The sequence below is a fragment of the Macrobrachium rosenbergii genome, chromosome 25 (assembly GCF_040412425.1).
Source record: "Macrobrachium rosenbergii isolate ZJJX-2024 chromosome 25, ASM4041242v1, whole genome shotgun sequence".
Taxonomy (NCBI): domain Eukaryota; kingdom Metazoa; phylum Arthropoda; class Malacostraca; order Decapoda; family Palaemonidae; genus Macrobrachium; species Macrobrachium rosenbergii.
Genome location: NC_089765.1, coordinates 38,704,646 through 38,732,399, shown reverse-complemented (window position 1 = coordinate 38,732,399; position 27,754 = coordinate 38,704,646). Strand labels below are relative to the sequence as shown.

The window sequence follows — 27,754 nt, the reverse complement described above, 5'->3', positions numbered from 1 at the left end:
TTTCCAGCACATTCTTCTCCAACACTAATTCACCTCTCCTGACAAGGTGAAAGATGTGGAACACCCTGAAGAACAGACTGGGAATGGAACTGGTCAAGAAGATGAGGCACAGAGGGGGATACAGTCTGTAATGATAGCCTGTACCCATCCAGAACATGACTATCCAGGGATGTGTTCCCTCTTGTGGCACATTGCCATGACAGGCATGCCCCAAATCTTGGCAACAGGAAAGAAATAAAATCCCTTGCATCCAACCCCCTACTTTGTACCCTACCTTCCTTAAGGCCAAGGCATGAGAGGTAAGCTGAATGGACCAGCAAGACTCATGGGCATTTCTCAAGGAAAAAGAATGCTGGCTGCTCCATATGAATTTGGAAAAGGACTACCTTTTCCCAATCCAGATGTTGATGGCATAGCCACCCTGTAGGTTGCTTTCCCCTTTGTATACCCAAAAGGAGTTTTGAAGGATTAAGATGTCCTGAATTTCAATATGCCTTTTCTCAATTGCTGTTGCTTTGACCAGTTCTGCAATGAGAGACTGATCAAGAGAAATCCAACTTGTGAATACTGAACTGATGTGAAAGGAAGGTAAAAAATCCTTTTCCCTGATGCCAACCACCTTCAGACCTGTCTTCCTCAGAGGACACCAAAGAAGGTAATCCCATTGTGCAGAATGATAGGTCCACCTAATATGCTTATACAAAACCATCATTCCCTAACTAAACAATCACACAAAGAAGTTAACTTCATGCTCTTCAACAACACCCATGTTAGTCCAACAGCAGCAGGCTTCCTAATACCATACAGCCTAGAAAAGGTGAAAGCTGACAATTACATGAATGGGTGGTACCCTATACCCCCTCTCTCACCTACCTGCTTAAAAAAAACCTATATCAACATAAAAGACAAAGGTTTGTATCCTCATAGGAATAAATGATAACTTAAGCATCAAACACGTCTAATGATTGCTTTTACATGCTAAGTAATCATTGCAGCTATTACTAAGAATCCTGGACTTTGAGATAATCTGTAATACCATGATAATACGTTTCCTTATAGTGAAGCTGGCCTACAACCTTTAGTGCATGTAGCTAATTTTATTCAATAAAACCTTCCTTTGAAAATGACAATAATAATCAACCTGAATGTTTCTTTCTATACCTAATGCCATTACAGTCTTTACATTTTCAAGAAGTTTGCAATAACTGATGTTAGAATTTCTTGCCATCACTTACAAAGACAATGTCTTGGTCATATTACAAATATAATTTAGAAATATATACCTAAAGAACAACTTTGGTAATATTTCTGAAAGTTGCCCTAAATGCCAGTGTTTTAGTATAATGCAAAACCCATACAAGCTTGCTTGAAGATACAAAGAACAAAAAAAGACCATTGACTGACTTCAGTAGTCCTACTCAAAATTTTTAGGTCAAATATTTAAATGTTTCCTAAACTTCCATCTTATTTCAATTCCCATCAACAGCTTTATACTTGCATATGTTAATACTATAAAATACTTACAGCAAAGATGTCAAAGTACAAGATGATGAAGTGAAGAATCATAGAAAGAGCCATGGCTGCCAGCAGCCACATGTTAACCCAAGGTGGCATAATCACAAGCGACTGATTTTCTGATAAGCTGAAAAGATTCAAATGCATTTTAAAATTACACAAGATACACTGGATACCACTCATTCTCCTATAAATTAAAACTTCTGAAATCTTAAAAAAGGGCTTTCATCTTTGAAGGATTAATTTAAGATTGCTCCAACAGGATTTTCTTATCAACAAATATTCATCAGCTATTCTGCTTCACAAAGTACTTATGCTCTAATTGCAACAAATTTGATTCCATCCATAATCAGCAATATTCTCAGTATGAACTTACCTATTTAAAGCATTGAGCATCTCAATGGTGACTAGTACAGACAATGCCATGGTCATGGGAGCTGGGTGACTGAATATGGCACAATCTAGACCCTTGAAGTTTTCTGGATCAGTTGGACATGATAAATGATGAGAAAGCTGATAGTAATTCACCTGGGGTCCAGTTGGGTCATACATAAACCACCATGATGCAGCAAACACAGTTGCAACACCCACATAACATCCTATGGCCATGTATCGGAAAAAGAGCCAGCCAGAGATTAGCGATTCATCACCTTTACGAGGTGGCTTACTCATAATATCAAGGTCTGGGGGGTTAAACCCAAGAGCTGTTGCAGGAGGGCCATCAGTGACAAGATTAACCCACAAAAGCTGAACTGGAATTAGGGCCTCAGGTAATCCTAGGGCAGCAGTCAAAAATATAGATACTACTTCACCAATGTTAGAAGAAATTAGGTACCGAATAAACTGTTTCATGTTGTTGTAGATGGCTCGACCTTCCTCCACAGCAGCTACAATTGATGAAAAGTTATCATCTGCAAGAACCATTTCTGAAGCAGATTTTGCTACAGCTGTACCAGAGCCCATAGCAATACCAATCTCAGCCTTTTTCAAAGCAGGAGCATCATTCACACCATCACCTGTCATGGCAGAAATCTCATTTTCAGTCTGAAGATACTCTACAATTTTTGACTTATGGAAAGGCTCTACACGAGAAAACAATCGTGCTCTCATACATGCTGCTCTTTGTTCTGCCATGCTCAACTCGTCAAACTCTCTACCCGAGTAAGAAAGCCCAGTCAAATCCTCATGATCATCAAACACCCCAATACGACGACATATAGCTTCAGCTGTAGCTTTGTTGTCACCAGTAATAACAATTACACGAATACCAGCAGCTCGACACCTCCTAATGGAGTCGCGAACTTCTTTTCGAGGTGGATCCAACATACCAACTACACCAACAAATGTCATATTTGTTTCATACAAGTGGAATTTGCCAGAGTCAGTCAAGTCCATATTCTGAGGATTCATTGGTGAATCAATAGTAGCAAGACCTAAACAACGCAAGGTGTCACGGCCACCACCGTATGCACGTGTCACAGTCATGATCTTTTCTCTTACTTCGCGAGTTAGAGGAAGTGTTTGAGAACCAACTCGAACAAGAGTGCAACGATCTAGTATGCCTTCTGGAGCTCCTTTGACAAACATTTTTGGTCCTGTTCCTATGTGAGTAGACTGCATAGGTATACAATAGCATGACATTGACTTTCTATCACGTGAAAATTCTAGAGTGAATTCTTTCTTCCACCTTCTTTCCATATCCTGCTTGGTCATAGTAGCAGCTATCTGTCGAGACATGCCAAACTTATTCTGAGAGTGTGGATTTATTTTCTCAGCCAAAACTATAAGAGCTGTTTCTGTAGCTTCACCAACTTTCTCAAACATGTTCTTGAACTCATTAAAATCTATGGTTGAATCATTGCACAGAACAGCAATAGTAGCCAACTCTTGAAGTCCTTGAAAATCAGCACCGTTAACTTTAGCACCATTTAGGTATATGTCACCTACTGGTTCATAAGTTGAACCTGTAATATCAAATTCCAAGAGAGAACAATTATTCCCATCAACTTTATCCATGATGAACATGCGGGACACAGACATCTGGTTGGTGGTCAGTGTTCCAGTCTTGTCAGAGCATATAACAGATGTACAACCTAAGGTTTCCACAGAGGGCAAAGACCTAACAATAGCATTCTTCTTGGCCATTCGACGAGTTCCCAGAGCCAAGCAAGTAGTGATAACAGCTGGTAATCCTTCTGGAATGGCAGCAACAGCCAAAGCAACAGCTATTTTAAAGTAATAAATGGCTCCCTTAAGCCATGAGCCACCATGGACAGGGTCATTGAAATGACCAATGTTGATTGCCCACACAGCAACACAGATAACTGAGATAACCTTTGATAGTTGTTCTCCAAATTCATCTAATTTCTGCTGAAGAGGTGTCTTCATCTCCTCAGTTTCAGCCATCTGAGTGCGAATCTTGCCTGAAAATGCAATGGACTTGTCATTAATACCATAAAAAATTGTACATAACAACAGCCTGATTATTTTTATTTATTCACCCCCAACAATGACATCTTTCATAGCTAACTGAAGAAATGATCACCCTCAACAACCAAGATCTTCCACAGCTATTTCAAGAAATGATCACCCTCATTAATCATGATCTTCCATAGCTAATTAAAGAAGTAATCACTGTCAACAATAATGATGTTTCAGAATATCTTTTTGAATACCAGCATTACAACTGACACCAACTAAATACAGTAGATTCAGGGTTCTTCTATGCAAATACTGCATAAATCAAAGCTGAGATTTTTATGAGTTAATGCTGAAGAGTTTCAATGAAACCAATGTTCTGCCATGTGTCAAATAACTTGGTAGTTTTCAAGAAGTGTATTTTACATGAGTACCCATCTAAAACCCTCTTTTAGTAATGATTTCATTTACATAAAATACCCATCTACTTTTTATTGCCTTTTTATAGATTCAACACAATTAATAAATACTAGTAAAGATCATATGCTTTATACTTTTCCATTTTCCCTAAAACTGGCAAATAAATGAAATTCAGTGCAAATAAAAATTAAATTACATTGACAAATGTCTAAAAACTAAACAGCCAACAACTTAGTAAAAAAAATAAGCGGTATTCCTGGACTATTCCAATGCATATTCTCAGTCCCCCATTATGAATTGGATCTAAACTCTTAAAAAATTTTATCTGTGGCTGAGCAATACATCTGACATCCATAGTCGAGGGTAGACATGATAGTTCATTTGTACAGCAATATCAAGATAAGTCTGTCACCTCCCCAATTTGTGAGATTATCAAATTTAATGCATTTTTGCATTTGGCCTTTACATAGGCTATATGGGCCTTCCAGTTTAGGCTTATCAAAGAAAATGCCAAAAACTTTTTTGTCTAACTTATGAGTATATGTTGTCTAATATTAAAGTCAATTTCTTTGCTTTTTCCCACTTGGCATTTTTATAGAACATGACTGCTGCTGTCTTTTCTATGGAGCACTGGAAACCTACTGATGAGGCCCCTGTGCGTATTTTTACTAAAGCATTAGTGATGATGCATTCTACATGTCTTATGTCTGATGCTACATAGTATATAACAAGACTGTCCATGAACATATTTTTTATTCCCACTGGTAGCTAACTACTGGCATCATTTTTTGCTAGAGGAGGAGGGTGCTACTAAGAACACTTCCCTCTGAAACTAAAATTTCAAATGAGTAAGTCTTCGAATAACTATCAAGAATATCAACTTTATAGGTATGGTCTGTCAGAGTTCTCAACGAAAATTGCCAAGTGCCCACATATATTATTTTCATATGATATTTGAAATATCTGCATTGGTATCATAAGCTTTCTATATATAAATGACAACAGCAAGATCACATGATTAAGATTGTAGAAACCCAACTTTCTAAAATGAACTGTATTTTCTTAATATAGGGAGTAAATGAGTACCCAAGTTAACTAGCACTAGCATCCTTGATGATTGTGACATGGAAACAAAGGTAGAAGATACAGATATCTCTTACACAGTATCATATTACAAAACAGAATATAGAATTTAGGCCCAAGGCCAAGCTCTGTGACATATGAGGTCATTCAGCACTGAAACAGAAACTGAGAGTTAAAAGGTTTGAAAGGTGTAAAAGGAGGAAAACCTTCCAGTTGCACTATGAAACAATTGTTAGGAGAGGGTAGAAAGTAAGATGGAGTATCATATCACCAAAAATCTCAACAAGGAATAATTTCAAAAATGTTTTTATGGAAAATCATACTGGCACTCCCCCTAAGTTTTGAAATATGGATACTCACCAATAGCAGTTCCTAGTCCAGTTCCAATGACAATGCCCAAAGCTTTTCCTGCAGCCACATTGGTACCAGAGAAGAGAATGTTTTTCTTGTCCTGTGGAGAGAAGAAATTTTCTTATTACCTTCATTACAAAATGAATATGATACAAGCTTCTCAACGGTAATGGACTAAAACTTTTCCAAATTTCCCCTCCATAAACAGTACACACACATTTGGTTTTACAGTTCACTAAAACTCTCACAACAGATTATCTTTAGTTTTGCATAATTACTTTGAGGGAAGTTCTATGGCATGAATATTAAAAACCACATCCCTATTAATAGAAGTTTAACAGCAAAGCAAAATAGAAAAATAATGTGGGAACAAGCAGAGTTAATGGGAGATGAAGCATAAGGATGAAAATTTTAATGTGTCAAAGTACAGTAGTAAGCAAACACTACATATCAGTTTGAGTGATGTCCCCACAGGAAAACACTAGGAACACATAGAACCACCAAATGCAAGCAAAAGATGATTTGTAATAAAATATAGTTAGTTGTAACTTTTAATGGCAGAAAACTATTTTTGTCTTAACCATACATATGTTTAGGTAAATTTTTTTTTTAATTTCAGTTATCAGCCAGATTTCTCCTTTCAACTGACTTTTTTTTTTTTTAGCACAGATGCACAAACAAGATTCCAAAAATGTCTGTATACAGGCAAAATTTCACGTAACTATTCCAGTACAAGACGAATTCTAGTGCACTTTACAGAATAATACCACATCCTCTTACATATACATAACAGATTTGTTTGATACCCTTCCAGCTTACATTTCAGCTATCCAGTGTCAGTTGGCCCTCCTATATATTCTGTTCATTCGGTCAACATTCATTCTGACATAAACTAAACACTACCATATGTTAGAATGTTCTACCATGTTCCAATCCCTAAATCACATCTCTGTCCCTGAATGCAGTTATTACAATAGTATACAATGACATAAATATCTGTTTTGCAACATAAAATCTACAATACTACAATATTAAGAAACTTGAAAAATGACAAAATTATTTTCTTATACAATCAGCTCTGCTTTTCTTATATTGTACTAATTCATCAATACTAGTGTTCTTAACCATCAGGGTTTGTGAATGCAAAGTCACAGATGTGTTCATGTAAATACTGTCAAAAGAGTGGGCTAAATCTCCTCTACTCAATATTTGGTTTTTGTCAAACAGACAAAAGTAGTATAAGCAATCTGACAATGTAAGCCCCACCTGGAGCCACAGGTACCTGCCAATTACCAAAATCACTTTCTATGTACTGTAGTCTAGAAATGAGGCTGTGAAGTTCATGGGCTGGTAGAAAGGAACTCCATATATGACCTACGGGTTTATCTGAAGCAAACTAGCTTGTGTTGCAAACCCTTAGTTTTTTCTATCATAACCCATCAATCAAGCAAGTCTTTTCCCGAATCATAACCTTGATAGAAGGCAGTTACTGGACTATTTCCTGATCCCTGAGTGGTTGCATATGCCTGTATGATCTAGAAAAAGCACTTGGGGACTGACATGAGTCAGAGACCAAGGTTCTGTTAACCCTTAAACGCCTACTGGACGTATCATCACGTCGACTAAAATTGTCTGTTGGGTGCCAAGTGGGCGTACCGTCACGTCGACTACAAAAATTTCAACCTTCGGTCAACTTTGACTCGACGAAATGGTCGAAAAAACGCAATTGTAAGCTAAAACTCTTACATTCTAGTAATATTCAATCATGTACCTTCATTTTGCAACAAATTGGAAGTCTCTAGCACAATATTTCGATTTATGGTGAATTTTTGAAAAAACTTTTTTTTCTTATGCCCATGTGATAAGCGGCGAAAAAATTTCAGAAATTCTTTCATCATTTTGTCGTAATTTTTGCACTGTTCTATATTAGCCGTTACATAAAGTTTTATATATGAAAATGTGCACAATTTCATGTACAATACAACAGAAAATAACTCATGGTTGTAGCTTTTATCAGTTTTGAAATATTTTCATATGAATCACGATAACTGCCAAATTTTCAACCTTCGGTCAACTTTGACTCAACTGAAATGTTCAAAAAATGCAATTGTAAGCTAAAACTCTTACATTCTAGTAATATTCAATCATTTACCTTCATTTTGCAACCAATTGGAAGTCTCTAGCACAATATTTCGATTTATGGTGAATTTTTGAAAAAAACTTTTTCCTTACGTCCGCGCCAGAAATTCTTTCGTCACGTTGTCGTAATGTTTGCACTGTTTTATACTAGTCGTTACATAAAGTTTTATATATGGAAATGTGTGCAATTTCATGTAGAATACAACAGAAAATAACTCATGGTTGTAGCTTTTATCAGTTTTGAAATATTTTCATATAAATCACGATAACTGCCAAAATTTCAGGCTTGGTCAACTTTAACTCGACCGAAATGGTCAAAAAAGGCAATTATAAGCTAAAACTCTTACATTCTAGTAATATTCAATCATGTACCTTCACTTTGCAACAAACTGGAAGTCTCTAGCACAATATTTCGATTTATGGTGAATTTCTGAAAAAATAAAAAAGTTTCCTTACGTCTGTGCGCGGTAACTCGGCCGAACATCTCAGAAATTCTTTTGTCATGTTGTCGTAATGTTTGCATCGTTTTACGTTAGTCGTTACATAAACTTTTATATATAAAAATGTGCGCAATTTCATGTAGAATACAACAGAAGATAGCTCATGGTTGTAGCTTTTATCAGTTTTGAAATATTTTCACATAAATCACGATAACTGCCAAAATTTCAACCTTCGGTCAACTTTAACTCGACCGAAATGGTCAAAAAACCCAATTGTAAGCTAAAACTCTTACATTCTAGTAATATTCAATCGTTTGCCTTCATTTTGCAATAAATTGGAAGTCTCTAGCACAATATTTCGATTTATGGTGAATTTTTTAAAAAAAACATTTTCCTTACATCTGAGCAGTAACTCGGCCGAACATCTCAGAAATTCTTTCGTCTCGTCGTCGTAATATTTGCACCGTTTTATATTAGTCGTTACATAAAGTTTTATATATGAAAATGTGCACAATTTCATGTATAATACAACAGAAAATAACTCATGGTTGTAGCTTTTATCAGTTTTGAAATATTTTCATATAAATCACGATAAATAGAAAAAATTATACTTTCGGTCAACTTTAACTCGACCAAAATGGTCGAAAACTGCAATTGTAAGCTAAAACACTTACAGTCTAGTAATATTCAATCAATTAGCTTCATTTTTCAACGAACGGGAAGTCTCTAGCACAATATTTCGATTTATGGTGAATTTTTGAAAAAAACATTTTTTTACGTCCGCTCGTTACAAATTCATGCATCATTTTGTGATAATATTTTCTCTGTGTTGCTTTGATCGTTTTACAATTTGTTATATACCAAAATCATCGCAATTTAGTGTACAATAAAACTAAAAAAAATTAACTCATTAGCTTTAACCGTTGTGCTTACCGCGCGATTTGTATACAATTATGTTTTTTTTTTTTTCGCTGTCATATATTCCAATATTTATATATGATAATGATATTTTTTTTCATTCCTGATGGTTGCATTACTAAACTTCAGGCAATGACAAAAAAAAGGAGCCAAAAATGAACTCTTAATCTTAAAAACTAAGCGTGCTGTGATTTTTTGAAAAAAACCTTTTTTCCGCTTCGGCGCTAACTCACCGAACGCCGCCAGCATACGGGAGACGTTTTTGTAAATAGAGGCTCAGCGTTTAAGGGTTAACTCTAAAAGGTTAATCATCGTTAGGATAAACCCACAGCGTATCACGCAAGGAGCTTTTATCTAAGGATACCTAATGTATTAATCAAGCTGATTAAGCTTTTAAGTTTTGCACAGAAGCAAACAATTCATGAAAAAAATACTTATAACCTAATCTACATTTTTGAGTTTACCATGAATGAAGGAAAATGGAGTTATGAAGTGAAGAAAGAATCCTCATCTTCTCCAAAAGATAATACTTAGCCCACTGCAATTACCAATCCCAACAAATTCAAATCTACCCATTCATGGGTGACATCTCAAAAATAAAAACTAGCGAAGGTGGACAAGTACTGCAAGATACCTGCATTCGGAACAGAAGACATCCATATTATGCTGACAATAACAAAAGTAGAGAGAGCTCTGATTTTGTGGACTAATATTCTTTCGTGTTCTACTTTGCCACCTGAAATGTTTCTCAAGATCACTTGACAGAAAGAAACTGCATTCCTTGCAACCTGCTTCCTCCATTACCCTGTGACGAAGAACATCCTGGAGTTGTCACTTTTGACAGACCTCACTACAAAAAAATAAGACACACCTATGAAGAGATGAAGAAGGGTGCTGTGGTACAGTCCCGGCTACTTGTTATTTGAGTCTGCTACAAGTCAGGCAAAAAAGTATGCCACCAATGTCCAACAACGACTTTCCTAAATATTGTATGAATCTTGCTGACCCATCTTAATGAAAATTCCAGTAGACAGATCATCTTCAGTGTAAGCTCCTATAACTCTAGATAGCAGAGACAGACATTTTATTAAGTCACTGAAGAAAAAGAGGAAATTCATAATCACTGAAACAGGAAATGACTGGATCAATGACCTTTCTGTGCACCAATCACAAGATAAAGGGAAGTTCTAAAGGATCCTGGATGGTTGTGATGATATTTCTGAACTCATTAGCTCCTGCAATAATGAGTGGCTCCTCTTTGCCCATTTTAATGCCCCCATGTAAGCCACTGACAAAAGTATGTCACTGGAAAATGATAGGGAAAAGGCAGTAAGTGATGATCCCTTTTTCTGCCAGGCTCACCACTGCAGAAAACAATTTGTTGACAGATTCTTGGCTGGTGTTATGGGGTACTGGCTTGCAGATTCAGAAGAATCCTCTCCTTCACCAGCACAACTATAATCAAACGGTTCTTCACACTGCATCTCAGGGGTTGAGGGCAATAGCGCTCAATTTGCTGTTTACCCCAAGAAGCCAGGCCATACAGTCACAATCAGTGATGCCCTTCACCTGAGGTTTGTCAAGGATCCAACTGGAGGTGATAATCATATATGTTCACTGTCAAGTCCAGTTGTTAGTCTTACATGAGGAGCTATCAATCTTTCAATGGGATGACTACTACTGCTCTTTTTTTATGTGAACTAGAGCAGTCATGACCACTGCTGCTACTGAAGTCACTGTACAAAAGACAATCATCATCACTAACTTGACTGCTTCTGTGACAATGGCAGAATGGTTAGTGACTGCTTCTGTGACAATGGCAGAATGTGGAAGACTTAGAGTGGTTCTGATGACCACCTGCTGATACCTCAGTGGGCACTCCTCTCAGTTTAAAATTGCCACCTATAACAAACGCAACTCTTGAAAGAAACTGTTCCCTAGGGTTCCCACAAAATTACTTTGATTGGAGTCAGAATTTTATGAGGGGGCAAATGCCAACGTCTGGGGCTGGGATAGGAATACTTTCTAATAATACAAATCAATAGGCAATAAAAAGAAGTACACAATTATCTATCAAACAATCACAAAAATTAGTATGAAAATACGGAAATAATGTCAAAGCAAGAAAAAAAGCCTATTAGTGATGAGACATTTTTAATGCTAAGAAGACAACTCCTTGAAAATGCAAAATAATACAATTACCGTAAATTAACAAAATTCCAAAAACACAGGGCAAAGTAGTAAGAACAGCCACTTTGCCCTGTGCTCAAAATACTGTAAAGAACACTAACGGAAGGAGTTAGCAAGAAGGGAAGCCTAACTCATTATCAGAAACACTTACACCAAGACACTGAAACCTAGAATATTTCAGATTTTCGAAATGCACTGAAAGGGTTTCTGAAATTGCACTTAAAACAGACAAGAAGCATAATTTTACCAACAGGTACAGGATTCTACAACTAGTCAGCCATCACAACATAACCAGTGAACAAGAGAAGAACCCTAGCAATAGTCAATGAATTAAAAAATGGTTAGAATACAGCTGGAAAATGGTGTTTCTGAAGAGTGAAAGTTGACCTGAAGGGTACCTGAGAGTCAAAGTAGCACATGTGGCATTAAATTTCCAAGCTATTTCTGTCTGTTAGACAACAGACTGTTTAGTCTTCGGACATTTGAGATAATGAATGTGGGAAAATGTATGAATGATGGGTTGTGACAAAACAAGCAAGAAGTCTGCAGAAATTATAAATATTGTGGTTGCATGGCATTAATATGAGTCACTGTAGTAACAATAACAAAAGATTTTACTGAGGTATTACTTATTCATAGCATGTGCATACAAAAAAACCGAACAATGAAAAATAAAAAAGATTATAAATACCACAAGTCAATTCAAGAACAGAGAGAGAGAGAGAGAGAGAGAGAGAGAGAGAGAGAGTGTGTGTGTGTGTGTGTGTGTGTGTGTGTGTGTGTGTGTGTGTGTGTGTGTGTGTGTGTGTGTGTGTGTGTGTCATCATGAAGTGGAAAGACTTAAAAACTAAAAAATATGGCAAATAAGAAAAGAGAAACTTTAATCCTTACATAGAAATGACAGATTCTGACAAGGTGTGACTACTAAATGCTGCAGCTCATGGATGATCAAATTTTAAATAATGAAGTAGCAGAAAGATGTTGTGCCCAAAGGTTCGAAAAGACTGAGATGGTCTGGACAAGTGATAAGAAGGGATGAAGTGCAGTTTGTTAGAATAGCAGTACATTCTAAAGTAGCTGGACAAAGCCTGGTTGAAGAAAAATCATGAAGAATGGGTACAAACAAACACCTAGATCATAAAGGAATTTGGCCAGAAAGCTTATGGGGGTAAAAGATGATGGTAAAGAACTAATTTCACATCTAGCCCCATGAAAAGAAAATAAAAAAAAATATCTTAAAAATGTAGTCAATTTTTAGAGCCTAAAAAATACAGTTCAATAAATTCACCAAGACAGGGAATATATTTGAAATACACTGCTCATAACTGAACATCATATTATTGTCGACGGTAATTAAAATCTACCAAAGATGGTGATAAATGAAGTAATTTATACATGTCACTAACAAAACCTGATGGCTTAAAATACCAGAGTTCAAAATCATATTTGCAAAAGACGTCAGAGACTGCCACATAACCTTCAGGTGGTTTCTCATCCCAAAACTATCGCTGCACACAATATGTTCACACCAGAAAAAAAATGCCTAAGACTACTCATAAATAAACACACATTCTCCTCTAAAAGTTTTCAAACATACTACTGTACTATACTTCAAGGCAGGCATTTCATACAACAAACTACAAAATAAAATGGCTTCTACATACTGCCATCACAGTACACCAGGTGCCATAACTGCTAAAATAACATTGAACAGGATTTCACAAATACAATTTCCAAGTGCAGTGACTAAATACAATAGAGTGAATCTCGAGCAAACAAGTGAAACACAGAAGAGTACATGATTTTTGCCATATTTAACAATGCCCAGGTTATCAATATTCATTTAATTATCTTCCAAAGCTATAAAGGATTACAGAAGACAGTTTCTGTTTACACTGCTGCTGTTGTGTACTTTCAAGTTTATGATATGTTCACTATGTACAGAAAGCAAAAATATATACAAACATTTGATGATAATCTGAAGTTATCAACTGTGGCACATTTCAACACTTTCTTTGAGTGCATTACCTTTCCTCACTTCAACCTAACTACTACAACTGGCCTGTAATAAACTATTTCCTCTACAATAATCTACTTTTCACAAAGACAAAGATTTCATCTAAAAATTGCAAAAATTATACTATTCATGTTATTTGCTTTGATTAAACATGGAATAAATCAACCATCACATCAATCACACATATTTATTAAAAGTAAATCATAACATTCCAGATTTAGCATCCTTCCAGAATACCTCTTAAAATGGCTTAACCTTGCTAAGTTTTATGGTGCCCGACTACTAATATTGTATAAAAAAAAAAAATGAACTCTCTTCATACACCCAAATCCTTTTCATAAACTTTTGCTGTGACAACCAAGCTTGTATTAATAAACTCCAAATGAGTCAATGACCACAATCTGTCACAGTCCCCAAAAACATATATAAAAAAAGAGGATCGAGTCTGGTAGTAAGTGCACATGCAATGCATATGGAAGCAATGAACTCTCAAAAAATAAATCACATCAGTTTACAAAAGCCTTTAACCCTTTGAATCACTTCTAACACATTGATGCATTCATTTCAAATCTAGCCTCAGTGTCATTTTGACACAATACATTTTCTTAGATATTTTTCATTAACTTACTTATATTCAAATAAAGGTATCAAATCATAAGAAACTTTTTGATGACATCATGAGAAGTCAGAAATAAACTAGGACATGGTGGGCAGAATGCACGACCCATCCATGCTCCACCACGAAGGACAAAAGGCTTTAGCCTGCTTCCTTACTACTGCTTTTCTGATGCATGCCATCTTTCTTTGATCTTTCATTTTTAAAATTTTGCACCATTAATGCAAATTACTTCTCGTTCATATTTTGTGATATTGTGTGAAAACCACCAGAGACATACATACAGTATTTGAAAATACCAAGTGTTAAAGAGTGCTATCATTTGTGGGCAAGTTGCCTGCAAAAGATTATAAAGATGCAAATGGACATGGAATGGCAAAGAATCATTTGTATTTACTGTAACTTTACAGAAACTTTCACTGACCCCTAATAAATATCAGGCGTTATATTTAGTAGTGATGATAGTGATGTGTTTAAACTGTCCCAGAACACATACACAAAAAATGTTTTAAAGCTAATTTAATGAGACTCATTTTTTTTTTTACACTTTGGTGAACAGATCAGGTCCAATACAACACCAACATCATCATGACACCATGAAAATAACTTTGCTGATACAGATCACATGAAATATGAGTTATATAATTTCCAGTCCAAAAAATTTTTGAGTCCCATATCACGCATTTTACAACTTTCAAATGACCAAAGTGTTAAATACAATGCAAGTCCAAGATGTGCAAGCATCAGCTAAAGATAGGAAACTCAAACTCTTGCAAGGAATACAGGTAGATTATTATTATAAAATAGTTTAATAAATTTTTAATGTCGCTTCTAGACTCAATGTCCTTAACCAAAGGAGGGGTGCAAGGACGATAAATTATTCTACAGGGATATGAATATAAAGTATAAGAAGATATATGAATACAGAGTATAAGAAGGAAGGGTAGCCCTGAAGAACATTATTTGATTCTTCACACAATTGCTGACCTTACAATTTATCATAAGGATCAGATGATGCCCAGTACCTCATGAAGAACAGGCCCTTCATCAGAGCAGTGATCCCATGAAGAGAAAAGGAGTTGTATACCAAATACTGTACCCTGAGAATGGATGCCACCATTCTTACACTGGTATGACCACAACTAGCCTCTCCAAGAGGATTGCCATCCATCTACAAGAAAGGGCAGTATACCAATACTGCATGAGGGAACACAGCAACATCCCCCAATGCCAGCAGATCATGAGGAATACAGGCAGTCCCCGGTTATCAGCGGGGTTCCGTTCCCGACAGGGTGACGATCACCGAAAATCGCAGACAACTGAAAATCGGCGATAATAGCACCGATCCTCGGTTATTGGCGCTGGTATCCAGTTATCGGCATCAATAATCGGGGATCAGCACCACCAATAACCAGGGATCAGCACTGATAACCAGGAATCAGCGTCGAAAATTCGGTTATCGTCATTGCTAGACAAGCGCCATAAAATCGGATGGCTGATAACCGGGGATTGCCTGTACCACAGTCCTTAACAGCAACATGGACCAATGCTGCTTCACTACAAGGAGGTCCTTCCTGTTCTTCAGTGAAAACCCACTCTCAATTTGAGTCAGGAAACCCTCCCCCTGCCAACCAGTGTCAGGAGAACTAGGCGCCCACAAGATAACACTAAAACCACCCACCCCGGGAGGCCACGAGCAGAACCCCCTGGCGCCAACCAATCAGTATCCCCATCAGTCAGCTAGACTTGCAGCCAGCCAATAGGAGAGCTCTCTGTATATGACCAACCAATAAAAATTGCACCCATCTTTGTAAACCTGTTTTCAGGTACTGTATAAATATTCCATGCATGTGGGGCCATTCATCCCTTTTAGATAGTAGCAAGAACTACTGGAGAGTCAGGATAATAAAAGAACTTCAGACAGCTGCTTTACAATCTACCTGCTGAAAAGAAGAAACTTACATGGCAACTTGAGAAGGTGCAATGTAAACAACAGCATACAGAGTGCCATTCTTTTTCAATGAAGTTTGCCTCAAAGAGGGTCTTCTTCCAGGATTATTTTTATTTTTATTATTATATATTTTTTTGGTCTTCTCAGTCACCCTACTCAACTGGGTGATATTTATAGTGTGGGTAACAGGTTGCATCCTGCCTCCTTAGGAGTCCATCACTTTTTCACTATGTGCGCTGTTTCTATTAGCATGCCCTTCTGCACGAGTCCTGGAGCTACTTTGGCATCTAGTTTTTCCAGGTTCCTTCTCAGGGATCTTGGGATCATACCTAGTGTTCCTATGATTATGGGTACAATTTTCACTGGCATATCCCATATCCTTCTTATTTCTATTTTCAGGTCTTGATATTTAGTATTGCTTACCAATTTTTCCTCTTCTTTCTCATCTACTATGGTGTCCCATAGTACTGCAACATCAGTGAGTGTCTACCCTGGTGTCCCATGGTACTACAACATAACTGAGTGATACTTTCTTCTTGATATTGTCAATCAGCATCAAGCCTGGTCTATTGGCATGTATCACCCTATCTGTTCCAATACCATAGTCCCGGAAGATCTTTGCCTGATCGTTTTCTATCACTCCCTCAGGTTGGTGTTCGTACCACTTATTGCAAGCTTGCATATTGCCCTTCCTGCATATGGATGAGGTGTTATTTCCATAAATCGTTCTTTGGACATATCTGGTTCTTAGGGCCTGATTTTGTGCTTCTGTTAGCATTGATTCTGTTTCCTTCTTGAGTTCTCATCATCATCATCATCATCATCAATTATTATTATTATTATTATTATTATTATTATTATTATTATTATTATTATTATTATTATTATTATTATTATTATTATTATTATTAGGTAGCTTAACCAGACCATTGAGCTAATTCATCTAGCTTTCAGAGGGTTGGCCAGAAGGATTTGTCCTGATAAATATAAATATAAAGAGTATTTATTGAACTGCAGCTTTCTAAAAATTTGACTGAAACAATAGAAATTTAAAAAATTTCTTGAGTGATTTGTTTACTATTTAACATTTACTTGTTGATTATATTTTGCATATTCAGACAAAAAACGTTTTACTGAGAGTTATTCTACATTCTATACATATAGGGACTAGATCACATGGGCTAATCATCAAATACACATGGGTCAAACACGTGACCAATTCTCAGACGAGTCAAAATTGCGAGTTGTTCCTTTTCATATGATGAATCCTACATTCATGTATACAAGAATAGTTTACTTCTAACGCAAGTTTCTTTCAATGGTCAGATAACAACAAAATCCTTAAACTGGATGTTAAGGTCAAGATAGAAATATCATTTGGTACAGGATGTTTGAAAAGGTATTGTTTAGTAAACAAAAATATGACCATAAGTACACGTAAAATGGAAGTCTTGTTATGTCTGGTGTCTTGAAGGATCCATTTAGGTTAACCTAAGTAGGCTTTCAACAGCCTTTTAGCTTCTATGGACAGGGTAAGACACCAAAAAATTTCTTAAACAGGGCCATTACTGTACACTTATAAACAATGCAAACAAGAACTTTCTGAGAGTACAATTTCACGATTTGTTGCTGAGGATTTTGAAAGTTACAGTGACTTGCTTCTTATACTATAAAACCTGATGTAGGGTTAAAGGTCTCTAAGTTAACTCCAATAAATGAAAATCATCCTAGGCAAAGACCTAACAAAATACTCGATACTCTTTTTCACATGCATGAAATTCAGATCACATCACTTTGGTTATATACTGTATGTCATGAAAATAAAAACTTCATTATCCTAATTTTATGTAATAAAGAAAGAATTCCTACTTTTATGTAATGCTGCCAAAAAACTGTGGTTTAGGAGTAAGTTCATCCAGTTTTCCAACAGAACATGATTACAGTTAAAGATACACATTCTAGCCACACCTAATAAGAGAAGACGACATCAGAACTTGGAATCTATTTAATGGGGACGTACATAAAAATCATGACATTAAAAGATTATGCATTAATAATTAAAATCATTACAACTGTAGCATCCAAAGAAAGCTAGTGTTTTAGATAAAGGGGGGATGGGTCTCATGACTAAGTATGCTGTAGATTAATATCAAATGCATTGAACTGAAGCATATTTTTATAAAAAGTATTTTTATACAAGCTCATTAATCTACATGCCAATATTCATATCCCAAATGACCTTGGTCTTTCATGTCTCACCCATGCAGCTCCACTTTTTGTGTAAATTTTGAGGTAGTGAAGTTTGATGTATTAGGAGGGTACTCATATGATTGATGGATTTATAGAAAAACTTTTTTTATAAAAAAAAAAGTTTGTTCCATCACAGCACCATTTATCTAAAGCCTATGCTTGAAACACAATTTAGGTGGAAACACAGGATCACATACAAATTCTGAGGCTAAATAGCCTCCAAGTGTGTATATGAATGCAGGATCCAGTGGAGTACCTGGAGACTGCCAAGACAGGATCCAAATCTCTGGTAGCTTAAAAGGAAGTTACGATAAAAAAAATTGTGGAATAAAGCAAGGCGCTTGTATCAGGTATGGATCTTTCACATTAGGAATGGATCTTTCACATTAGGAAAGGAAGAATTTGTACCATCAACATCCAGATGTCTGCTTGTCTCGACTGTGCTTGCCAAATGGAAGACTGAAAAGACAGTTCAATCACCACTTTGAAATTACAGCTTCTGATAACCATGTGAGCATGGACAGTTGACCTTTTATGCAGCCTGGCAGTTATCAATGCAAAGGTTGATAAGCCCCTCTGCCAGGAAGAATTAAAGGGAACCTGTCTTTCCCATTTACGTAAGGCAAACAACTTAGTAAGTAGTAATTATTTTCACAGGCTCTCTTATAACAATTAATTCTAAAAATACCCATTTTTTAAAGGACAGGTAAAGACATCCCCAGGGTACAGCTTTTGAGCAACATACACTGTTATGTAACCTGCTTACATAGGCCAGACCAGCGTAAATCACAGCTACTATACTGAGGAGACAAGGTAGCTAAAAGAATTGAGCAGCCACCACATATACATATCCAAAGAGGTGTCCAAGGATTTGTAGGTGACGTCCCTCAAGTTGGAAGAGAAAAAGGTGGTCTGGCATCTCTAGACACATGATCCCCAATACCTGGACTATTGAGTTCTGTCTACAAAGGATGAAAGGATTTCTGACTAAACAGGCTCTCACTCAGGAGTACCAAGTCATACCTAACTAAAGCCAGAAGGGAATGGCATTCTTGGATACCTTCTGCCTAGTGGTAAACAGGAATAAGTATCAGCACTCAGGCTTGTATGTCTTGTTCGAACAACATCTCACAGCTCTCACCAAACACCCGAGCGTCTTTCATCTTGATCCTCAATGACAGTCTCGGAGAGATGGAATCACAAGAACTTCATGATTCCATCATGAAACTATCACACCTCAGGTCATGAACTAAAGGGTTCTGAGTCTTCCCAACAAACTCTGGAACTAATAAGATGAGTGCTCATTCACCCCTCCAAATACCAGATGCAGTAGGAACTGTGTAACTTGCCTATTTTCTCCACCGGAATGGAATATTTTCTCTGCTGATGCTATGGCAAGCAAAATGACAGTTCCTAGAAGAGGGTCTCTGTTCACAGAATCTTTAAGGGGCAGAAACAACAACCAAGCAAGACTATGAATGAAAGACATTTTCCACGATGGAAGCTTGACCTCATGCAGTGGGCAAAAACTCATGAGAATGGGTAACTCCAACAAATGAGAGATCCAAGGCTGAGCAGGAAGACCTACAGTACATAATGGTACAACTGTATGGCCCACTTCCTTTATACAAGCTATCAAGGACTTCCTCATTGTATTGCAAGGCTTGCAGGGCAATGAGGACAGTCTCCACTCATAAAGGGAAAATGCTTGCCACAAGACTGGTAGAGCCTCAGCAGGTGGGACCAAAAAATCAGCAAGGGAACTTTCAGGATCTTCCAACACCTTAATCAAAAGAGCTAGCAGATCAGTATAACGCTTGGCTTGGGCCCAATTAGGAACACAAGGGTCATCTAAGGAGCACAAGGCTTATGAGGGAAATAGTAGAAGACGCATCAAAGTAACTGACCCTTCAGCTTCGGAATAGTGGTGACAATGAGGGAGAAAAGACTTCCTTATCTACACCAGCCTCTTGATACCCTCTCTCTCCTCCAGTTTCTCATCATAATACAATTTTCACTCCAGCATGAGTACAAACATTCAATGATCACGCTTTTCCAAAATCTACACTCCCCTCATTAATGCACGTATCTCTCTAGCATGCAGCAGTAAAGACTTGTACCCATCAGAAGTCTTTGCTCTCCTTACTAATGGACATTAGTTATCAGCAGTACAGCTATCACTATACTGCAACCATCATTCTCAATTAATAAAATGAAGAGGATAAAAGGTCACATGGGGATCAAGCAAGTCCAGTATTTTCCAAACACAGCAAAACTGAGAAAACCAGTGGCTGGATAAAAAAAAAAAAATTTGTTTTTGAAAGGTAAAGAAATCATTGAACAGTAAGCCAGCTGAAGAGAAACCTTTCCTTGCTGGTTCTCTTCATGAGACCAAAAAAAGGGAAAGCAATGGGGGGGGATATTGTCTTTAATGCATCTGTAAATTATTTGGGTCATAATACTTCAACACTGAAAATATTTGCATGAAACTATAAAAATTCACCGTACATAAAAAATCCTTGTCTGAAACCAACTGCCTTTCACACAACCTGCTAACCACCATGTTGGACATAAGTTCTGTTGTGAAACCTGAACCATTATTGGGCAGATGACCGACTTGTTTCGCTAAATGATTTTGCAGCAAATCCTTTGCCAAAAGAAGATTTGGAGCCAACAGTATAATCGAGTAATTCAACTGCTTGATTCTTTATAGTATTTTGTATGGTTATTAATCCACTGTTCATCACTTACAACTTGGGCATATTTATCTGGATAGGACTTGAAAACTTCAATGCAGATTCTGACCCTTTCATTACATATCGATTTGGATCTGAAATTGTACCATACAGCTGGCACTTTCTTCGTGCAAAAAAATTAGGGTCAAACTGAAAGCACTATGTCATATGTTTAATAGTTTTGCTTTTTTAATTATTGTAAGCAATGTGTGCTTTCCAGTTTGAGTGCCAAACTATATACCTAAGAATTTTATATTCTGGCTCACAGGTACTTATTTGTGGGACACCACTTTCCAGTTTACAGGTGCCTAAACAGCTCTGTAGGTTCATACAAAAGTAAGGCTACTGAATGAGACATGCCAGAGGATCCAGATGAGGCAGGTGTAGACCACCTTTTGTTCAACAGTGAAAAATCCTGAAACATTTGGGATATAAATTTAGGCATCTTATATGATTAATAAGGTTGTGATGAAACGAATTGACTTTGGGGAGGCATTGGTCATGAGATTTACAACATTTCAATGTACAAATTCATCAATATCATTTCCCTACATAATGTCATCTATTACCCAGTAAGATACTATCATTTCTATTAGCACAAGGTTGTTCACAGCAGACTGTCTTGTCACATTTAAAATTCAATTATTGTCAGAAATTTTTCCATATCAACTAGATTCTTTATTTGGTCTATTTTATTTCTATAAAACATCACATGCTCTTGGGATTGGATGAACGTTCAGGAGAAGAATGGTTACAAGCTAATAGCTTCTTGGCAAATTTTTTTAATGAGGTGTTTGGTACTCACAATATTGACCTTGAGTGTTTTTTTTACAGAGGTGTTTTGTATTCTAAATAATGACCTTGTGTGTTTTTTTACCTGTTACAGCATGTCTCTATATGTAAGGGGAACATCACTTCAACCAGGTAACCTGGAGAACCTGTTTTCTGGTAAGAACTCAAATCCTGAAGTTTAAATATCAACTGAGTTCAACTTCATAATGGAAGCTGTATCACTGGTTAGAGCTGTCACAGTATTCTGGGAACAACTTTATACAAAATAATAAAATTTCCAAAAACTTGAGCCTCAATTTAAGCAAATGCATACACGTTTAAATACTTTTTTAAAACCCACTTTTCCTTTTATGATATTATCTGAACACTTCTACTAACATTAACGACCGACTTATAAAGTTACGCATTATTCTAACAAATTGCTTGAAACTTGAACAGTTTTGGAATGTGATGCAGTATACTTGAAATAAAAATTTCACCACAAAATAAATTTGCACTTTCTAGATGTATCACACTTTCCTAGGTAGGGAAATTGAGAATTACAAGAGCATGTAATATACACACTACTAGCCTAATTGCTATCATAAGAGACAGCATTTATAGATTTCCCACACCTTAACTGGAAAAAATAAACGGAGCAAGCAGACGATCATTAGTATAAGCAAAATTAGTATGAGCTTTGGAAACATGCACTTGCAAATATTGAAAACATATAGTTACAAAACCTATCCAATCCCATTTCCACACATGAATCACATCCATTTAAACTTGGGCAACTTACATCAGAACTATACATCAGAACTAGACTCATTACATACATCAGAACTAGACTCATTACCAACAAAGTTTTCCTACTCTTTCACACATTTAAAATTAGCAACATTTTACAAAGAAATGCTTCAAGTAATGTAAGATTAAAACTTATGAAGAATAAACTAAGCAACCTCAAAAATGACCAGTACACAAGAGCAATGAAATTCGAGATTAAAAGAAAAAGCTGTGGCAACTCTCAAGAGTTCAAGAACAGACTATATTTCAAAAACAGCAAACAGATCAGTGGCATAAAAATCTTGAGTATACTTGTTCCACAGAAACAATGATTAAGCAATGAAAATAGGCACACCTAACATTGATGTCACTCTAGTACTAAAGATATGAAACACAAGCGAGGTAAGAATCTACTTTCCGCTAGCCATAATACTTTAATACTCCCATTCTACATTTTTACAAAATTCTACCTGCAGGGTTATATCCTTGGTCACAGAGTGATCAGTTATGTCTGTATAAATTGTTCAAATGCACCTAAAATAGTAAAGTACAAGTTTGTGCAGGAAATACCAGGTCAGAACTGCAGATCACATAAAAACCCAAAGGTGTATACTGGCTTAATCTATATACTGTATTGTACACATTTTAGAGAGCCAACGCTGTATGTTGTGCCGTTAACTCTCAAAGGAAAAACTTCTGATACAGGTGAATACACTTACAAAATATATGAATAGAAAGTAAGTGGTACTGGGTTTAACAAAAGGTATACTGTACTACCATATGAAAATTTACCAAAAACGAGGGAATTAAGAAAAAGGATTAAGTACAATATTGTAATTAGTCTTTACCTGGATAGTAGCCTGAGATACATTGCCCCCTTCCTTCAAGGTTTGCTTGTAAAGTGAATACATTTTACTACATGCAGGTAAACAAGCAGTTAGGCTACGTTTGTTAATGATATACCACACATGGAAAACACAGAATAGTGAAAGGGTTTGCCTCCAATCAATGGTATATGTTGGAGGCCTGTTCTACTTGTCACTCTAATTTCACTTCTATAATGAATCTGAATTCTGGTTTCATCATGTTTAATAACATTAAAAGGAACCTAACAAACTAAACTTCATCAATTCACAATTATATGCATTAAAAAACCATGATTCAGATTCTTTCACAAATAGAACACGCCTTTAATAACAAACCAACCAAACTGTCGTCAAACCTGATACACCATAATATGTTACAGTACCCCGGGTGATCAACTATTTTCTGAAAATGCAAATAAATTATATGCAAAATATTCCCAGCATTGTACTGTACTTCCCTATTTCTACAAAGGGACTTCCTCATGGAATATACTTCACATAAATCAACAATCTTATAACTTATAGTGGGTGACAGTAGCTTTAACAGCACTTTCCCAACATGTTTTGGCAAACAGGGAAAACACTAACTTCTTGTTCAATTCAAGTACAAGCACATAAATCAATTAAATAACATCATTGACCTTAATAAAAGAAAAAAAAAATACTTCAATATTTGGTCAAAGTAAATTCCAATTTCAGCAAACTTTAATATGGAAAAAATAACTTAATAACAGAGATCTGAGGAAAAACTGCTTACCTGATTCACAGCCTGAGGATCTGGAATGATGTCTGTATGCTTGATAACAGACACACTCTCTCCAGTCAAGATGGACTGGTCAATTCGCAGAGTTGTTGAGTAAATCTTTAAAAGTCGCATGTCTGCAGGTATCTTGTCACCAACTTTAAACAAAGATAGTGTAACCATTAGCTAATGTAATTTATTTAAAAAAAAATAATGCAGTACATCAAAAAATAAGGAAATATAATGATAGAAGTATTCTCAACACAAAAAATTCCAAAAAGTTACCTGATACTTCAATGATATCTCCGGGCACAATTTCACGAGCTCTAATATTTTGCACTCCTGGTTTATTGGCTCGGATTACTTTCCCCATTTCTGGTTCATATTCTTTTAGGGCTTCTATAGCGGATTCTGCATTTCTTTCCTATTAAAATGAAAAAATGAAAGGGAAGCAAATTTTAAAAATGAAACTTACAAAGCATTATCATGAAATACATTAACTACTAGTAAGTACGGTATTAAGAATCTTGAACATTTGTAGAGTTAGCTTGAGGGGTAATTTTATCTTTATGCCATTTCCACTTGTGTAATATTCAACTTCATGTAATGTTCTTCACCCCTTTTCTTTTCAACAAAAACTAATGATTTCATCATACATGCCATGTAAATAAGGCAGAAACACAAATTACAGCTACAGAAACCAAATCAAAACACGAGCTAGATTTATAGATTGGAAATCATAAGGAAAATAAAAAATGTTCCATAATGATGAACAAAGAAAATGGAAGAACTGCACATTTCCACTATACACACTACATCAAAACACAAGAGCTACAATTCACACACTTATCATTACTGAGACAATACTGACAACTCATTCTCATGTTTTATAACCACAAACTTGGTACAACACAAAAGAACTGAAGTTACCTGGGAATTCCCTTACCATGAAAATCAACAACGCAACTCAAAACTAAACTAAAATCAACCACGCAACTCAAAATCAAACTAAAATCAATGACACAACTCAAAATCAAACTGAGGTAAATCCCTAGAAAGTGAAAATTAGAATATCCTATGATTATCTATATTTGCTAACAGCTGACATCAAAAGGCAAGGGTATGTTTGTTTTAAACTGCCATACTGCAGATTTGTTTTACTGCTTTGTGCAAAATGTATAGTTAAACACTGTGAATCCCAATCCCCTGCCTTCTGTGTTGCTATGATGCCTTACAAGATGGCACCCTAGGAGGATAAAATGGATATAATTTGCAGTTATAGTGGAATGCAGCACACAGCAGATACTATGAGGGATACCAGAATGTCTCCACTGATGCTACTAATGATTTATATTGTTAAACAACTGAGGCAAAAGCATTACCAAAGGTTATCTACTTCAACCAGGAAACCACACAATATGGTGTCTTGACCTTTAGGATGGGAGGGATGCCTAAGAACACGATGCATCAACAAAATTAGCGTGGCATCCCCTTCCACAATGGGAAGTTAAGTGTGGAGGGTGCACCTCCTAATAAATCAGTACCCAGTTATTTCATCATCAAAATCCCTGGATACTATCCAGAGGAGATTTGCACTTTGTAAGAGAATTCACCATAAGCTTTTGAAAGGACATATCTTTCACAGCATCTCACAGGCATGAATCTTGTTGGTCATAACCTTAAATCAATAATCACTAAGACTGGAAAAGCCATATAGTTTTAAATATGTTTTAGTTGAAAGGCAACATATCTGCCACTATTAAGGTCAAAGAGGAAGGATGAATCTTGTAAGTTGGGCCACTACAGGACCTTCAGCTATGAAAATGACCTTCACAACTAGTCAGGAAGTGTATGTCAACTTCAAGATTTTATTTTTATAAGCAACAACCTTTCCAATCAAAATGAGACATTCACAGTAACTTCAGAAGACATCACTATATATTCTGCCGCCCACCCCCCACAAAAAATACATCACTGATCCAACCAATGGCTAAAGGGAGCATAAAGTTTTAAGTCACAACTATGTTTAAAGTCAACTACACCAGGATTTTGTTGCTGAGGATAGATTAACAGTAACTTAGATAAGGAGGGTTGAGTATGAGAGAGAGAGAGAGAGAGAGAGAGAGAGAGAGAGAGAGAGAGAGAGAGAGAGAGAGAGAGAGAGAGAGAGAGAGAAAATCAAACCAGGATAGTTAGCTTCCACGAAGTTGATGAGAAAATGGTAGGGAACCTATTGTTGTCACAATCATCTCTTGCCTAAGGAACTGTTGCACTTGCAAATGAAAGGAAGAACTGAAGTTACTACTTGGCCTACAAAAATGCTTTTGTTTGGAATAAAACTTTTGTCTTCTACACTAATCTTGTATTTTCCATCATATTATACCATCACAACAGCATTGCATGAATAATAATTCTCATATGAGTCAGATGTCAGTAATAATATTTTATATAAAAAAAAAATACTGTTTACCGACTACCTATAGCAGTTAACCCTTAAACGGCGAAGCCCTATTTACAAAAACGTCTCCCGTATGCTGGCGGCGTTCAGGAGCTAGCGCCGAAGCGGAAAAAAAGTTTTTTTCAAAAAATCACAGCACGCTTAGTTTTTAAGATTGAGAGTTCATTTTTGGCTCCTTTTTTTCTCATTGCATGAAGTTTAGTATGCAACCATCAGAAATGAAAAAAAATATTATCATATATAAATATTGGAATATATGACAGCGAAAAAAAAAACTTGTATATAATTGTATACAAATCGCGCTGTAAGCAAAACGGTTAAAGCTGACGAGTTAATTTTTTTTAGTTGTATTGTACACTAAATTGCAACGATTTTGGTATATAACAGATTGTAAAACGATTAAAGCAACACAGAGAAAATATTATCACAAAATGATGCATGAATTCGTAACACGCGGACATAAAAAAAGTTTTTTTCAAAAATTCACCATAAATCGAAGTATTGTGCTAGAGACTTTCCAATTGTTTCAAAATGAAGGAAATTGATTGAATATTACTAGACTGTAAGTTTTTTAGCTTACAATTGCATTTTTTTACCATTTCGATCGAGTTAAAGTTGACCGAAGGTTGATTTTTTTCTATTTATCGTTATTTATATGAAAATTTCAAAAATGGTAAAAGCTAAAAGCATGATTTATTTTTTGTTGTATTCTACATGAAATTGCGCACATTTTGATGTATAACACTTTATGTAACGAATAATATAAAACGGCGAAAAAATTACTACAAGGTGACTCAAGAAATGCTAGGATTTTTAGTGGAGTTCGGCGCGCGGATGGAAGGAAAAAGTTTTTTTCAAAAATTCACCATAAATCGAAATATTGTGCCAGAGACTTTCCGTTTGTTGCAAAATGAAGGTAAAGGATTGATTGTTACTAGAATGTAAGAATTTTGGCTTACGATTGCGTTTTTCAAGCATTTCGATCGAGTTAAAGTTGACCGAAGGTTGATTTTTTTCTATTTATCGTTATTTATATGAAAATATTTCAAAAATGGTAAAAGCTAAAAGCATGATTTATTTTTTGT

At 36.1% G+C, this 27,754-nt stretch overlaps 1 protein-coding gene and 1 long non-coding RNA gene across 12 annotated transcripts in view; one reads left to right on the top strand and one right to left on the bottom strand.

Moving 5' to 3' along the window:
- Positions 1 to 22,124, top strand: part of LOC136852587 (uncharacterized) — a 65,758-nt gene extending 43,634 nt beyond the window's left edge. The window contains exon 3 of the long non-coding RNA XR_010857191.1: positions 21,930 to 22,124. This is a non-coding gene — a long non-coding RNA (uncharacterized lncRNA). The remainder of the gene's footprint in view (positions 1 to 21,929) is intronic.
- The window catches only part of LOC136852584 (calcium-transporting ATPase sarcoplasmic/endoplasmic reticulum type-like), a 65,770-nt gene that overhangs the window by 4,507 nt on the left and 33,509 nt on the right, over positions 1 to 27,754 (bottom strand). For 7 of the 11 annotated variants that reach the window (XM_067127419.1, XM_067127421.1, XM_067127420.1 and 4 more), the window contains exons 5-9: positions 24,497 to 24,635; positions 24,227 to 24,369; positions 5,797 to 5,887; positions 1,892 to 3,938; positions 1,525 to 1,642 (exon numbers count right to left, since the gene is read on the bottom strand). In XM_067127419.1, the coding sequence (XP_066983520.1) occupies positions 1,525 to 1,642; positions 1,892 to 3,938; positions 5,797 to 5,887; positions 24,227 to 24,369; positions 24,497 to 24,635 (2,538 nt within the window). Of the gene's footprint in view, positions 1 to 1,524; positions 1,643 to 1,891; positions 3,939 to 5,796; positions 5,888 to 23,451; positions 23,497 to 24,226; positions 24,370 to 24,496; positions 24,636 to 27,754 lie in introns of all 11 variants that reach the window. The other 4 variants (XM_067127415.1, XM_067127414.1, XM_067127417.1 and 1 more) reach the window with 1 other exon arrangement.